The following is a 16,540-nucleotide window of genomic DNA, read 5'->3' on the forward strand; positions in this document are numbered from 1 at the left end:
AATTTAATTATAAATATACGATAATTAAATAATTTTATGTCGTTCGAAGTGTCTTTATTAATTTTATAAATAATTAAAATTTATTAAATTATTTATGCTTCTATTTTTTAAAATATTTTAAATGTTTTAAAAATAATTAATTAATCGAATTAATTTTAATAAAATAAAATTTTAAATCAGAAATAAAAATAATTAAACGAATTAATTATTTTTATTTATGATTTAAATTCTATTTGAATCTTTATGAAAATAAATATAATTTCCATGCAGATTTTTAAAATATTTAAATAAATAAGATTAAATATTAGCGTAAATCTAAAAATGAAATGAATTAAATTTGTAAGCGTTAATTTTAATTGTAAAAGATGTGAAAATTGTTCGATTTGCAGCAAATATGCTTAAAATAATTGTAATGTAGTTTTAATTGTGAAAGTGTTAAGTGCATATTGATTAAAAGTCAAATAATTTTCACATCTTTTGACAAATTTTTGTCCGCGATCATCAACATAAAGCTTTATATTCTACTCTTAAGTAACGAGAGAATTTTCTATCCAGTTATATTAATGCATACACGATGATTAACCGAGGCAGAACTACTTCCACTTAACCATTATGCTAATATAGTAGCAAAATAAAGCTAACAGGAACACCATGCTAGTTGAAAATCCCAAGCCAGAATGGTGCTCCTCCATGTTTTCCCGTAGTAATGAGCTCATTTCCATGATAATGTTAAGATAATGACTTATTTTGTCACACACATCTCTATCAACCATCGACCTTTTCTCTTTACTTTCCAACAACACACAAACAATTATGATGTAACGACATAATCCGGTTCTTCTTCTTGAAATTTGCGACGTCACGCCGTCAACGTCACACCATCTCTACCATATATGGTAAATAGCACCTGTGAGGGGGGGAGCTAACGACCTCAAACTGCGACCTTAACCTTGTATCACGACGACATTACGTTTTCTATTCGGTCTAAAATTCGACCGAGGGGTTTAACGCAGGTAAACTCGTTTCCGTCACGATCTTCCGTAAAAGCGTCACGGCTTATCTAGAGGTTCACGAACTGTCGTGACGTCATTGTCTCCGCCCCTAACGAATAAACAGTGATACCGATGCTTCTAGCGCCATTCCAGTTGCTGCCAGTTCGCCCCGACGTCAATGCCAACTCCATTTCGTACGAAGTTTACCGTCTTCCGTGGCTCTCGATTAACGTGAAAACGTCGAAAATGTTACGTCGGTGATATTTTTACGCACCGCAGTACACGAAATTGTTAGGCATTTGCAGTTAGCGGGCGTAACGCCACGGTGTGGGAGTGAGTAGCGGCGATTATCAGAAGAGCCGAGCTGTAGCTTGGCTGTGGCTTGTTTAGTGTAATACAAAGAATCAGCGGTGCTGACGGTGGTGTGGTATGGAGGTGCAACTTAGCGTAATGTCCGTAATTTCGACGTTATTTTCTTTGTGAACGTTAAAGGTAAGCGGGGCAATGTTCCTAACTTAGGCACAGCGTAACGCTCGCACCCGTGTATGTGCACTACTAATGCTTCCACTATAATCGCTTACTGCAGTGTTTATATTAAACCATAGCTACTTGTATGTGTTTGTGTGTGTGTAGTTTACAATTAAGATCGAATAACGTATCCAAGCCCGACTGTGTTATTTTGTGACATTAAAATAGACGGAAAGGTAGCTCCTGTAATGTGCTAAAGCAACACGGCACTAGTGTTATGTAGTGGAGAGCCGTGTTTATAAAAATACTCGTCGAGCGAGGTGGATGTATCGGATAGATGGAGCGTGTGCCGGTTGGGATTCTCACCCCGAGCACGTCACAACACTAAGTTACCAATATTTCCCCAAGAATTATGTCCAGCTATAACTGCTTACAACGGATCATCAGTTGAGTAGTACTTACTTACAGAACACCATAAAAATGTTGGTTGTATGTTTGGTGAGAAACGTTGCCCCGTTAACGATATTTTTGTCGTTGCCATACAATCGATAGTTGACCCACTTATATAATAACCTATCCGGATTTTTGGATTAATTTCGGAAAAAGAATTAGCAATGGCTAACGTGGAGTAACGCGGTGGTGACGATAGAAAGGCGGGTGTAAAGTTTGTTATGACAAACGCGTTAGGCTAATGTCCCGGGTTATAAATAGTACATCTTTTTGGTGAGCAGTTCGTCTTTGTATATAAACTGTCCAGGGCTCGTTCGAGACATCCGGGACTTGATGTGAGGCTATCGTCTCTGTCTCCGGTTTTCTCCCGACAGCATGAAATGATTAGGGACTTCACTATCTGGAACCATGCCAGGATGGCTGAGGGTTGTGAACCTTTTCCTTCGTTTTCTCGACTTCTCTACGTAACGTTCTTAATTGTTACTTCCCTCCTTAGGGAGTCTTAGTGTTGGAATTCTTTGGCGTAATGCCTAACATATTCGTTAATTTGTGAACTGGTGGTTTATAAATCCTGTTTTAATTCTGTTTGAAAGATGCGTCACGTGTCGTGGCTTTATTATTATCGTCGAAACGTTCACGTTTCACGTACCTAACTCACTGAGTCGTTTACTGTTTGGCCAAACCGGAAATGAATGTTATGCTATATAACAATAACGAGATCCACGGTCGGTTCACCTGTGTTTGCATGATAAAAGATCTTTCCGGTGTAATTTTGCGTAACACTTTATTTTTCATTCGTTTTAATTTAATATATTATAACAACAGTCAATTTGTGGTAATGATTTACGGCAATTTCCGAAGGTAATGTTTTTCTAAAGCGTAGTAACGCCCACTACTTCCAAAATGGCGACAAACTTTCTCAAAACCTTGCAGTAAACCTTGCATTAACGTCACGGCTTTCCACGCTTCACGGTAGTTTCAATAAATTCTATTACTTTCCAGTAGAACACCTCCATGAGTCACTCGTGACGATGAAAATGATTTCTGGACCTCGCATTGACCTTTCACCTCGTTAGTGCTTCATTTCTGATAGTTGATGGAGGATATGAATCACCCGCTTTTTACTAAAATGGCGTATCTTTTAGTGGATAATAAATCATTTTATCTATACAGTTACATAATAAAAAAAAATTCGATACTTCTGAATAATTTCAACATTTTCAAATCTCTAGTTTACATTGATCAATAGAAATTTCGAGTATCTGATCCATAAATGGTAACGAGAAAGAGCCGTAATTAGGCGAAATATTAATTATGACATTTATAACATTATCGAATTTTGAAATCTTTTTCTCCTGTTGTTTTTTTCTCCTCCCTGCTTCTCCCTGGACCCATTTCAATAACAATAGAACTCCCTCCTGCTCTGCCATAACCATTAACTATTGGGTGTGCTCCCTCTTCCCATAATCTTTCCACTTTATACTGTGTGTGGTGTGTATGTGTGTGTGTGTCTGCACTAGTTCTACCAAGGAAAGCTATCCCAGAATATTAGACAGTTTGAATCTTTTCTTTGGCAATAAGTATTTGCTATTGCCTATAGGATTCTTTTATAAGCTGAAAATACTTAGAGAAATTGCACAATATATATATATATCTCAGTAGCTCAATTATCTCGGAACATTCGAAGTTATATCTCAGAATGAAAACGAAAATCTGCTAAAGGTTACTTTTTTTTAATATTATTAAATTGTTAATCTTTCTGTAGATTTTTCTTTTGTTTTCCATCTCTATTCCTTTTTACTAGTCTTTTAAATGGATTAAAAATCTACTTTTAAAAATTTTTTGATTACTTTTATTTAGAAAAATCATTTTTTGGAGGAATAAATTTAAATTTGTAGACAAAATTCTCAATGGAAAAGTGGATAAATTCTTTTCTTAAATAAAAATTATTATTAAAATAATATCGACGATTAGATATTAATCATATTATTAGCTTAAAAATTTTAATTTTAGAATTATTTTAAAGCTCTTTCAATAATAAATAAATAATTTTTTAAATTTCTGCTCCTCAGATAAATGCAGATACACGTTTAAAGCTTATTATATTGAGTCGAATTTAATTATGTCTTTCTGGTTCAGTTTCTGTGCATCATTAAATTTATATAGACCCGAGTGTAAATGTTTTAATGGTGACGATTGATTGAAGTGAAAGTGAGTGTGATTAAAAGCATACATCTCTGACATGCTTTTGTCAGCAAGTTACTGAAATGACTGTGTTCTTTTTTTTACAGAACGGAACATGTGTGCTTAGTGACTTCGGGCTAGATCTTATGCTGACAGAGAGAGGGAAAGATGGCGACCAGTCTAGCTGTACAATTGATCTGTCTATTGGGACTAGTAGCTGCTATGGACGTACAGCGGCTTGCCGTGCCTCATGATGTATATCCAGGCTATGGTATCACTAAATTGCATTCGGGAGGTCAGTACTTTAGTTTGGCGGACAACGACTTCTCTCCCTACTTCGCCCTATTGAGTAACGGGATTTTGATGGCCACCACCAGTCTAGTCCACCTGGCCAACACTCCCATCACTCTGGTGGTCAGAGAGGAATATCCCAACATTACCACGGAACGAATGATTATTTTGCACGTCGTAGAAAGGTCGAAGATGTTAAAATTCGATCGGGAAGTGTATAATGGTGTAGTAAGTGAAAACCAGCCTGTTGGAACTGTAGTGGAAGAAGTAGAAAGAATAATCGCTTCGGGAGATCAAAACCATAAAATTACTTATAGTTTAATATCTGGAAACGAGGGGGAAAGATTCGGAATTCTGCAACCTCAGGCTAACGATACGGGTGTCATTTTAGTAACTAAATCTGTCCTGGACAGGGAAGGTCAGTCCACTTACGAATTGGTATTGAGAGCTACCGACGTGATAGCTGCAGATAGTTCGGAAGCACTAATTAGGATAGAAGTATTGGATGTTAACGACAATTCTCCCGTTCCCGATAGCAAATCGTATCGCTTCAAAATACCAGATGATGCCGAGTTGTATAGTGTGGTAGGTAACATCACCGCTAGTGATGCCGATGGAGATAAGCCCGTTTACCATTTCACGGCTCGTCATCCGGTTTTTGCCATAGTACCGAAAACGGGTCAAATTCTTCTCATAAGTTCACCTTTGCTGAAAACTTACAAATTATCAGTGAGGGCGGACGACGGACGAAAACCTCCGCGTTACAGTCCGGTAATACCCGTGTTTGTCGAGGTATTTAGCAACCAATATGACTTTGACAACGATTTGGATAGTACTAATGAGGTTCTTGTGCGTGCTAGAAGATCGGTGAGACCAACCAAGAGCTACGAATATAAGGAAACCGATGGTAGTGTCACGGGAAGGGTTATGTTTCAATTAGACAAAAAGCACCCGCACGAAGTTTACAAAATTGAAAATCCCAACCATTGGGTCGAAGTGGAGCCTTCGGGAGAAGTGAAAGTCAAGGAGCCCTGGGACTATGAGCTACTTGGCAAAGAGAAAACCATTGATTTCTGGGTGTTTGTAACTGGGCCAAACGTGGAAGGTAAGTCATATTTTTCCCCACTTTGCTATTTTTAAATATGTTCCTATATGGAAAGATCGAGTAACGTGTTACCACACTGCAAAAATTTTAAAAAATTCCAAGTTTTTCCACGTGACGTCTATCGAGTATTGCATTCTTAAAAGAACATTCTTATATAAATGGATGGTACGTTTTGTACGGAGCATTGCTCAGTTTGTATCTATTCTTTCATCCACTCGAGTAGGAAAGACTTCCACATACTCTAGCAGTTGGCTCGCAGTAGACGACTCTACACCTAATCGATTGGTTTGTCACACCGGAAGTAGATGTCTCGTGACGTCATAGGATCATGAGAAAAATCTCGAATCCTTCGTCACAGAACGGAATTAGAAATACGTAGGAGTGTCTGCAATTCCGACAGAACAAATGAGCTATTGATCTTTGACACCTTTTAATATTCCCACCACTTATAAATAACTTTTCCCGCGGCCATCTTACTTTTCCATCTTTCATTTAATTCTCTTGTAACTTGCAAAAGTGGAGCAGAGAGCTTCTAAATTTAGAATTTGTAGTTAATGCGGCATCTTTAAAAATCGAATTAGTAACAAATTCAATAAGCGTACGTGATCTTAAATGCGACATAAGCTGAATTATTGGCTCGAGTTTCTACGGAGCAGAAAGTGGGGACAGCCATTCTATCATATCGATTGCTCCCCACACATTGACGGGAACAATGTTCCCAGAGACCAAAACCAGCCACATACAGTAAAAAAAGACGAGACAATGCACTTATCGATGAGGTAATTTCTAGAATCTTTGCGAAAACGACATTAAAACCGTGCAAAATATCGAGTCACACCATATAGATTACCCTCGGTATAGTACACGTGACCAAAAAAGAATTCGATTTAAAATCTTGTTTACGTTGATTTAAATAAAGCAAACGATTTCATGTGTTATTTAATGACTACGTCGGTATATTACGAGGTCAAAAAAAAAAGAAAAAAACGAAATCCCGCACTCTGCACTCCCAAATTATATAGATGATTAAACAACATTAACTGCAAAATTAATAAGGTGTTTGGCGAGAAATGTGACAAAATGTTATTATTCGGTTCATAACGTCTTTAATGGAATGAAATAGCAAGACGATGTTTTCAGATACTCCGATAGTAATTGTGTTCCGTTCAGAAATGAACAGAATCTAACTGATAAGGAATAAGAGGAGGTAAAAAGAAACGACTTCGGATGGTAACTAAGTTACCAAGCTCAGTAATGAGATCATAGTTGTCTAGATATATTGGAGTTCACAAGAAAATTTCGATCACTTTCTTCCATAAGAACACACCGACGCTCTAAACACGCTTCCACCGTATACTGTAACCTGTTTTCAGGGTCGCAACTTATCACATTGACAGTAAACATGCAAAAAAATATATTTTATGCCGCTTGTTTATGCTTCAAGTTTAGTATTTCAAGATTGATAGAGGCATTAATAAATCACGTTAGCGAAGATATCGCGTTTCTTAAACACTTCAATATGCAATTCAAAGAGTTACGCCATAACGGATGTTCTCGGTTTTTTGCCTTTTAAACGGAGCAATATGTAGTTTTAATATATGTAAAATTTAAATAGTAAGTTTTTTGATAAAATAAAACGTTTCTTGCATATAAAGAGAGAACCATTAGAGTAAGAAAAAAGGTTTTTATCTTTCTGTTTGCGTTACTTTTTAATAAGATAAATGTAGAGGAGAACACGCAGTTCCCATATCTAAAGATTTTAAAACTTCAATAGAAAATTAAAGATAAAAAATATCTAAAATCAAATTACAAATATTCAAAGCACAACAGCAAAAATAAAAAAAAAGAGATGTATATATAGAAAGCAAAGAAAAAAAGAGGTTCGTGACTAAAGTTTGTAGAGTAACGTTCAAAATGTTCTCAATTTTTCTTTCGATTCACGTATTTTGTCTTGGGTAGCCTTTTAACGAATCGTGTTAGAATAATCATGCAAAGAAGGCTTAAATAATTAATGCACACCTCTAGAAACACGTAAACAATACCAAACTAATAAATATACATTCAACGGTAGAGCCATAAAGATACAAAGAAGAGGAGGCTCATAGGTCGACCCCGCACCATTGATCCGCTTTAAATTTAATTCGCAAAGGGCGAGATAAACAGATTGAGAGTCGCAAACACAATTCCTCCATGTTTGGATTTTGGAAAGAGATTACACTTTGTTTGATGGCTAAGATGGATGACGACTCTCGGTCATTTCTAACTCTTGACAAATGAGTCTATGCCTAAGACTTTAGTCGGAGGGGATATAACGTGTACATCCCTCCGGACACAACGACATAACCTACGATATAGAAACGTACGGAAAGTTTGCGAATGTAATTTTACTCGAGTCACGTGCAGAAGCGGAGACGATCACGCACACAGATGCGAGTAATTACCCCTCCGCTATAATAGAACATTGCAGTTGACAGTCTTGTTTGCTTGTCTCTTCTGAAAATGCCCGAATATTACTGTCATTTTTTTCTTACACGAGGAAATATTCCGAGCTTTAATTATCTTGTGTCAACGATAGTTTTAAACCGATGAAGTGTTATTTGATTTTTGAAAATTGTACAAATTTCTGTCAGGACGAGATTAAATTCTAGAATCGTGTCTATAAAATGCCATCTTTTGTTGTTGTTACCCGAGCTTTAGAACTGTAATAAAATTCGCAGATACGTGTAATTTAACAGGAAGTGAAATTTTAACGACGTTAAATTAATAAATAATTTTCCAATGCAATATTCGATGCGTGATATCAAGAACTTAATATTTTTCTTATGTAGTACAACATATAAAAAATTCTAAATTTTAAAAAAAAACACATTAAAGCGTTTAGATTTAGTGTTAGATTATTATGTTTTACAACAAACTCATTCTGCTTGCTTATTTTGCATAAACAGCATATAAAATTCGTTCTGCATATTTTAAAAACGGTTCTATAAAGCAATTTCGTGAACGTAAATGTTAACTTGTAGACTACACCTATACCGTGAAAATGTCAAAAGCTATGCAGATGTGTACAGATGCGGGGCGAATGTACACATGCGAATGTATTGTACAAATGATTCTTTCAAACTTTTAAATTTTTATGTAGATTATAAAAAGAAGCGATTCTTTCCTTATTCTTGCAGAATTCGGCGATTGAAACTTTCTCGGAATAAAAATAAAACTTTAAGATACATTTTATTAATAAACTTTTAAATGTATTTGGTAATTTAGCTCCTTAGCACATTTTTATTTTCGGTTTGACAAGTCTTTTTTTTTTTCTTACCGGAACGAAATATCACTTTAGAAAATCGCAATTTTTGCCACATCAGTGAATTCATTCGATCACAAACCAAGTAAATAAACGTCGAACACATATACAAAATTTATTTCCTCAATTTTAAACTGGTCGTGTGAGAAGTTATATCATTTTTTCTTCTTCGCTCTCTCCCCTTTTTTTTTGAGAGGGAAAAATACAGTCATTAATTAAACTCCTATTTACTTTATGTTAGAGAATTATACGTAAGGTTAGTCACGTCACGTCACGCTAGAACTTTTACACGCTTCCGAGCATATTTTTTAAAGCGTGACGTAAACACGTAGGAGGAAGAGGAATTAAGATTTCATTATTTAAGAGTGTTCGTTTTCCGAGTCCAATGTTGTTTTGTTAATATTTTAAACGATTAAAACACTTGTAGCGGGACTGCTTACGTAATTGAAAACTCCTGGAAAATATAATCCATAAGATGTACAGACACGTGTAATCGATCAATGTTCTCACTCCAGCTGTGAAAATCGTCAAGGAGAGCAAAAGGAGATTATGAGAAATTTCTATGGCCATTCGTTTTAATTTGACGTAAAGGTGTTTGAAACGTACACAATGAAGGAGAAAAGGAGACGTTGAACGGATTTGACTTAATCCTACTTCAATTGCGTTAAGACAGAATATAAAATTGATGCCTTTCTAGTTTGGTCTGTCTCTAGGTAATGCTAGATTTGGCCTTTCTATAAACGTCATCTCTTATTTACTCTCCGAAATTCGATTGGAAAATCTAATTGTATGCAATCCATCGAAGTTTAAATGATTAAAAAATAATTAATGGTTTCCTCAGAAGGGTGTCGAAACGCTACTTTTTGCAAACTAAATTATTGCACTTTTCAATTTATCGATCACCAGTACCTTATTCACTAAGCTTTAGTGTTACAGGTAAATGTGCATCCTCCTTAACTTAGCACGTTGTTAATATTGACGAAGGAAGAGAAAATCTTTACCATCAGCGAGAATTCCGAAATTGTCGTTGAGGTGGTTTTTCTCGTCAACATGCAAACTATCGCAGAAAGCGGGTTCATATCTGCAGAAAATTTTTTCTTCTAGTAAAATCGGTCAGCGACAGAAGCCGTCTCGACCATCTGTTGTGTCATTGAGAGACGAGACTGGAGCTTAGCGTTATGTATTAGTTTTTGTTATGTAATCTCGGTCTGGTTTCGTAAAGTAGTGATAACACTATAGACATTTCCGATATGTACTTTCCATATATCGACAATTTAGATATCAGAAATGCAATTTAGATCATAAGTTTTGCCTCGATAGAAAATAGGAAAAAGTAGTAGCGGTAGTAAGAAAAAAAATCGAAATTCTAAAATAAAGTCCTTCGAGGAATCGAATACAAATTACCTTTTTGGTATTCGACAATGGAATAGAAGATTTTTATGTTTTTAATATGGATAGTGGGGTTGTGTGTCAAGAAAATTGTGTAGTTATGAAGGATTGTGCACCCTTGTTATTAATGAGATCTCATGTAGAATGCCACACGCTATACCGTTGCCTTGGTGAAGTGTGTTTTAGCCATGTTTTCTCATGTGAAAATCAAACTTCTCCTTGCTACGGCTCTTATTTTTTCAGATCCTACAAAATATTCTATTTAAATATTACAAATTTTTTCATCCAATAATAAAAAAAAGTGTAAAAAGTTGATTTAATTTCCTAAGTTATGCTCCGTTGCTTCTAATCAAATCAAGTTTCAAACGTTTAATAAACGTTAATCACAAAAAAAGAACTGGGAGATTTTTTTTAATACGTAAAGAGTAAAAGTACTTATTAAAAACATTTTAAAACGGTAACGAGTAGGAATCTTCTATATTTAAGAAGTAAAATCGATGCGAGAATCGTCTCAATTATTTTGGCTTCATGCCGAAGAAGTTCTTATCGCTCTCATCAGTCGATATGTAACGTTTTTACATTTGTGGATGCGTGATTATTTAAGAAAAATTCTTCACTAATCATACTCTCTACTGTCTGTAGATAGTCAATAGAGGCTGCAATGGTGGGAGCAACACGTTTTTAACCGCTCGTGACGAATATAGCCGAGAGGAAAGATGTCTATTTTGTGAACGTCACTTCACAAAACGCGTTCGGAGTCACAAGGCATGGTAATCTCTACACCGAATCGATTCTGTAAAGCTGCACATCACGCATGTGCACATCTTTACCTAAGATCGATTCACGTATATTACTGTCAATCGCATTTCAATTGTTTGTGATGGATGATTGTTGTTTGGGTAGTAAACTCGACCCTTGCCAACCTTATCTAGCTTAAGCAGGTCGCCATCTTATATCTTTTTCTTTTGTTAATTTTTCACTCTTTTGGCTTTACGCTTGCCATCATTTCTAATTCCGCAGCTGCACTCTTCTCTGATGTGCTAGTTTAGAAACATTATTGTTGCACGGAAATTGGACTGAACAGATTGTAACTTCCCACACGTCTGTCTTCACGACAGATAAACACGTATTTACCTTAAAAGGTAAAGTTTAGAAATGTTGTTATAAAGTTTTATAAACCGAGAGTAAACTAATAAAACACTCGCCAAGCATTCTAAAACTGCTGGAGTCATTTATAAATTTTCCTCTTCGATTAAAACTTCGTTTTAGCTTACTAAGTATAGCTTGTTACGTGTTTTTTTTTTCGATTCGTCGGTAGGTGGAAGCTGGTAATCTTGTAAACGTCTAAGAACGTTTTGGTCCGTCCTACCGATAGCGACATCAAGAAGTGGTAAACAGAATAAAAGATAGACGCTGTCTCCTGATCAAATCAACAAGACAAACAGTTGTACCTATAAAAAGACGTAAAGGATGGGTGAAAGTCGCAAGCAACATTCAAGAAAGAAATGGAAAACAAACTAGACAAGGCTGATTCCCTCTCTCCTCTTTCCCAATACAGCTACGCCTCATTACGTGTCTGGCCAAAGAGAAACTGCAAATCAATTTTCCCGTAGGATTTACTTTGAGATAGAAAATATAACGTCTGTAAATAGAAAGCAATGATTTTTGTCCATTCCTCTGAGACATGCAGGCAATAGTCCCGCGCGCCGCTTTCAGAGATTGATGACATTCAACCTCCTTTTTTCCGCAAAGTTTGCTGGAGAGCGGGTTGACCCTTAAACTTTTAATGCTTAAGTGTGGATCATTGCCGGAATCAATCAGTTGGATACTTTTTCTACGAGTTCGTGTCTGTGTATCACTGCTACAACAACTGCTAATCCGATAGGAATAGTCAGGAACGATTTGCAACCAAGAAAATAATTGATCAGAGCTTTCCACTGATTGGGTAGTTGTAATGTTTCTCCGGTTGGCAAAACTAATTCGTTTATCCGAACCTTTCCTCATCTAATAGGAGAGATGTGCATTAAAAACCCATACTCGTGTACCGACCAACAAATCTTTTTTGTATAATAAAACTTGTATGGAAACCGCAGTTACAAAGAGTGAGAAGAGATTACAAATCAGTAAATCTCGATAATTTTATTAGGAAAAAAATGAATTATTAAAATCTAGCGTTTTTAATTAACAAAACTCAATAATTTTGAAAAATTCGTCTAGTTTTTTTACATTATTATTTCGATATGTGCCACTCGAAAGATTTTTTTTTTAAATGCTCTGCACACTTAAAAGAATTTAAGATAATGGTCAGAACAGAATGCAAGATTTTCGGTCAGCGAATCTATTGTAATTGTTCTCTAGTGGAACCAATCAGCCAGGTATAAACTCTACAATAATTGTCACTGCAAGTTCATCGACCCTGACTCCTAGAGATTTACCAAACGCCTTTCTGTTTCCTATAAAAGTCGAAGTTTTCGTATCTAAAAGTAACCTTATAAAAACCCGACCGATATGGAAAATTTGTTTGTTTAGCAAGAGCGCAACTTTGCTCGACGCCGTTCAATAATAGAGCCACCTTCTCTCGTAGCCGGTCTATCTAGGTGACGTGTTGACTAATGTCCTCCTTTCCTAGACTAATAAACACGAGCCCGCTCACAACCTAAGCAGTCTACGAGCCGACAAAGTAATCTAGTTTGAAGTTGGCTCTCCACTCATCTTAGCTATCTCAAAATTATGTTTCTGGCAGATGAAGTGAGTCATGCTCATCACCCCTCTCCACTCTCATTTCTCAGAATGTTGAAGTAGTTATACAAAAATTATAAAATTTATGTTTATGGGTAGAAAATTGATTACTCAGAACAACTTTAAAAATTTCCTGACAGACTTCTAATCCCCAGAGATAGTGACTCTTACGTTTTAACTGGCTTTTATAACTGTAAACAAATTTTCGCAGTGTGAAAGGAGTGTAATTTTTTACGAGGTCGCGCATCGATGATTAATAACCATTAATGCCTTTTATTATTATTTTCTTGGCTAAGTTGCATTAATTAAGTTTATCGATGTAACTCAAACAAAGGACAACTGGGTGTTTAAAATATCAATAAAATTAGTAAAAGTACAAAGAGGGGGGATCGAATGACAAATGGTTTAAGTATGTTGACACGGAGGACCACTAAAGTTTGTGTTGTTAGAGGGGGTTGCCAATGGTCGAAATGTCTAATGGCTGAAGGGGCGGTATCCACCGGAGGTCAAGTGATCTTTCCGTCACCTTTTAATGGTCTCACCACAGCTGGAAACTTTCCAAACATTTTCAGATCCTTTTCTTAATTGACTCGCTGAGCTTTGCCAGTGAAGAGCTTCGACGTCGGTAAAAAATCTCTTCCAGTTTGAAAAAAAATTACTAAAAATGTTTACGGAAAATGCAATTTGTTTGAATTTTTTTTAATATAAATATATAATTTTTTTTTATTTCTAGTAAAAATTATTCTAAAAATTGCTATTATCGAAATACTTTCGCTGGAATGGGAAATTTAATATAATAGTTTTGTCTCTGACGTCACTGATGATTTCATTTATCGATCATCGTCCGTTCGATCGGAGACAATCTTTAATTATGTGACGTAATTTGCTAAGAGGAAACGTGAATAAAATAAAAACCAGTATATGTATTAAACGAAAAAAAATGTAAGGATGCAATTCATCCGCTTGTTGAATTTTTATTTCAGGTGATAAAAGTGGATTTCATAAAATTTTCTAGTTAAATTAGTCAAATCTTATATATTTTAGTAATTAAATCTCGTGTTTTAATGGCTTTTAAAAAATTACCGATATAAATCTTATTTTAAATTCCTATTTTCGAATAAATATTTTTAAGAGTGGCGGCATACGTCATCAAAAAATAAACTTTTATTTATTCAACAGATTAAATAGATCCTGCTGGAGTTTCTATTATTCTTTTACTTTTGGATGATGAAAAAAAACAAAAATAAGAATTTTAAGGTTCGATTTTTTATTCTAGACTTCCATTAAATAATTTTGTGCTCTTGCTATTTTTTATCTGGTTATTTAATCACGAACTAAAATCACAATTGTCCCTCATTCAACGAAATTCGAGAGTGGTTCTATTTTTTATACTTCGAATTTCAACATATATTTTCGAGAGAAATAGGCAAAGGAATTCTTCCAACAGTTTCTAATTAAATCTATTTTTATTTTTTATTTTTTGTCGTTGTTTTCTAAGAAGAAGAAGAACCGGATCTGCAACGTAAATTTTTCCAACTTTCATCCCGGATCTGCTCTTCATCCTCCTCCTCCTTTTTTTAAAAATAACATCTGTTTGCTAGTTAAGGATTTCTTCGGGGTTATTTTTAAAACATATACATTTTATATAAAAAAAACAATACACCGATTTAATGATATTTCTGTTCAGGTGAGGTTTAAATAACAATAAAAAAAACAACACCCACCTAAGAAACTGTCCTATAATTGGAACAGATAAAAAGAAAAACTAACTACTCAGAACGGCAAACAAGCCACATAACATATCAACAAAAACTTTTTATCGTTGAGAGACTTGTATTTTGTTTTTAGCTTGTCAGAAACTTCGGATAATTCTCCTAACTCTAATATCCTTATAAAGAATAACAGGTTGTACTTTTTTTTTTGGCCTTTTTTTTAGGGGTGTTTGGTTAGAGAAGATGGGAAAGTAGACTGTGTATTATAGTCTTTATAAAACCCTAGTTGTTTATTAGAATTGCCTGAAGAAAATTGCACTGATTCTAGGCTAAACACTGCCATTCCGACTTGTGATTCCGGTATTGATTGGTAAAGCATTTGGGATCACGTGATTCTTGCCATCTTTCGTTTCCGTCGACGTGTAGTGGAGAAAAGAAAAAATCGATATATATAATAGGGGGAAGAATCTGTTCCGCTCTGGGGATGGAAAAGTAGATCGATGTGCGATGACGTCATCACACATTGAATGTTGGGAAACGGACGATTGAACTTTCTGCACAATGCTCGATCTGCTTAGAGCAAAATAGAAATTTGAAAATCCTTCTACCACCAGAATATTTCCCCTTTATGTGCACTGTAATTATATAATAACGGCGCAGAACTTTTCTAACTATCAAACGTTTATAGATAACTGGAAAAATAATAAATTACCTTATTCGGGATGCAAAAAAATCAGATAACATCGTGCAGACTGGTTATCCTTATCTTCAACGTGTCAAAGGTCAAATATCGTAACTTTACAGCTGACATTTATTAATGTCCCATTTGTTAACGTATTGGATATTTTCAAATCTAGGAAAAAAGACAAATAATTTATATTTTTTTTATGTCCTGATCGCGATTCTCTTCGTCTCTTTGATTCCGTGAAACCGATAATATCGGTTTTTAATTTATATCTATCCAATCTCTCTCCGCATTTTTTTTTTCACATAGATTAACTCTGATCTATTCATCTATAAATAATTTTTTCCATCAAAATTTAAAAATATATACATATATTTTTAACGGTAAAAGCAAGCTGTTGTTAATTAACCCCTGTCTCGGTTTTACTACAATGTTGCGACGTTAATGAAATTTAATGGGTAGAAAGTATAATATGCTGTACTTCGACTTAACTTATTGTGTTCTGTAGGGTAGAAATTGTACTTTTCTCCATAAAAATACCTCGCAGTCACATTTAGGAGACCTAAACTTAATTTATAAATGATATTTGTACAGCCGAAGGCTTTAGTAAATTTATGAAACGGTAGTTTGAGGTTTAAAGTTTTTTACTACGTTAAATATTTATTGTTCCGAATCGATTAAATCGTAAATTATATATATTATACTTTATACAAATCTAAATTGTTTGCGTCAAGCTATACTCTAATCAATTTTAATGTAGTCAAAACAGTACAGAGATTAGCTAAGAGAACTATCAATTTACTATAGCTTACGTAATGTTAAATCTTCCTGTACACGCTTTTAAAAAGAGTTTCGAGTGTACAGTTTCACATTCTTTATATAATAATGAAAGGTATATGAAGAGTGATCTTTGAATCTTATTTTTCACATCATGCAATGTTTTAATTTCGAGTGCTAAGCTTGTAGAGAAGGGGGGAAACTCATTCGGAAAGTTGTAAGGCACGATCCATTTAGTAAAGAAAAGTTGTTCCAAAAAAATGTTGTTACCAGAAAAGAAGATGAGTGAGGTTCACTGCAATGTTTCTTCTTTTTTTTTTTCCTCTCATTTCTTGTTTGCTTGCTCGTTTGCAGCACGTAAAAACAACAAAGTATACAAACTATATATAGATTATATATATGAAGCCACATCGAAGTTATTACAAGTACTTTTTTTATTATCTACAG

The 16,540-nt window shown here is 34.9% G+C and overlaps 1 protein-coding gene across 1 annotated transcript in view; it reads left to right on the top strand.

Annotated features, from left to right (window-relative positions):
- The first annotated feature begins 1,180 nt into the window (after positions 1–1,180).
- LOC111621850 (neural-cadherin-like) overlaps positions 1,181–16,540 on the top strand; it is a 330,033-nt gene continuing 314,673 nt past the window's right edge. Inside the window, exons 1-2 of the mRNA XM_023364110.1 lie at positions 1,181–1,484; positions 4,202–5,490. Of these exons, the coding sequence (XP_023219878.1) occupies positions 4,263–5,490 (1,228 nt within the window). The 5' untranslated portion in view covers positions 1,181–1,484; positions 4,202–4,262. The remainder of the gene's footprint in view (positions 1,485–4,201; positions 5,491–16,540) is intronic.

This window comes from Centruroides sculpturatus, unplaced genomic scaffold (genome assembly GCF_000671375.1).
Source record: "Centruroides sculpturatus isolate CEXI.00-Female unplaced genomic scaffold, Cexi_2.0 scaffold327, whole genome shotgun sequence".
In the NCBI taxonomy this organism is placed as follows: Eukaryota; Metazoa; Arthropoda; class Arachnida; order Scorpiones; family Buthidae; genus Centruroides; species Centruroides sculpturatus.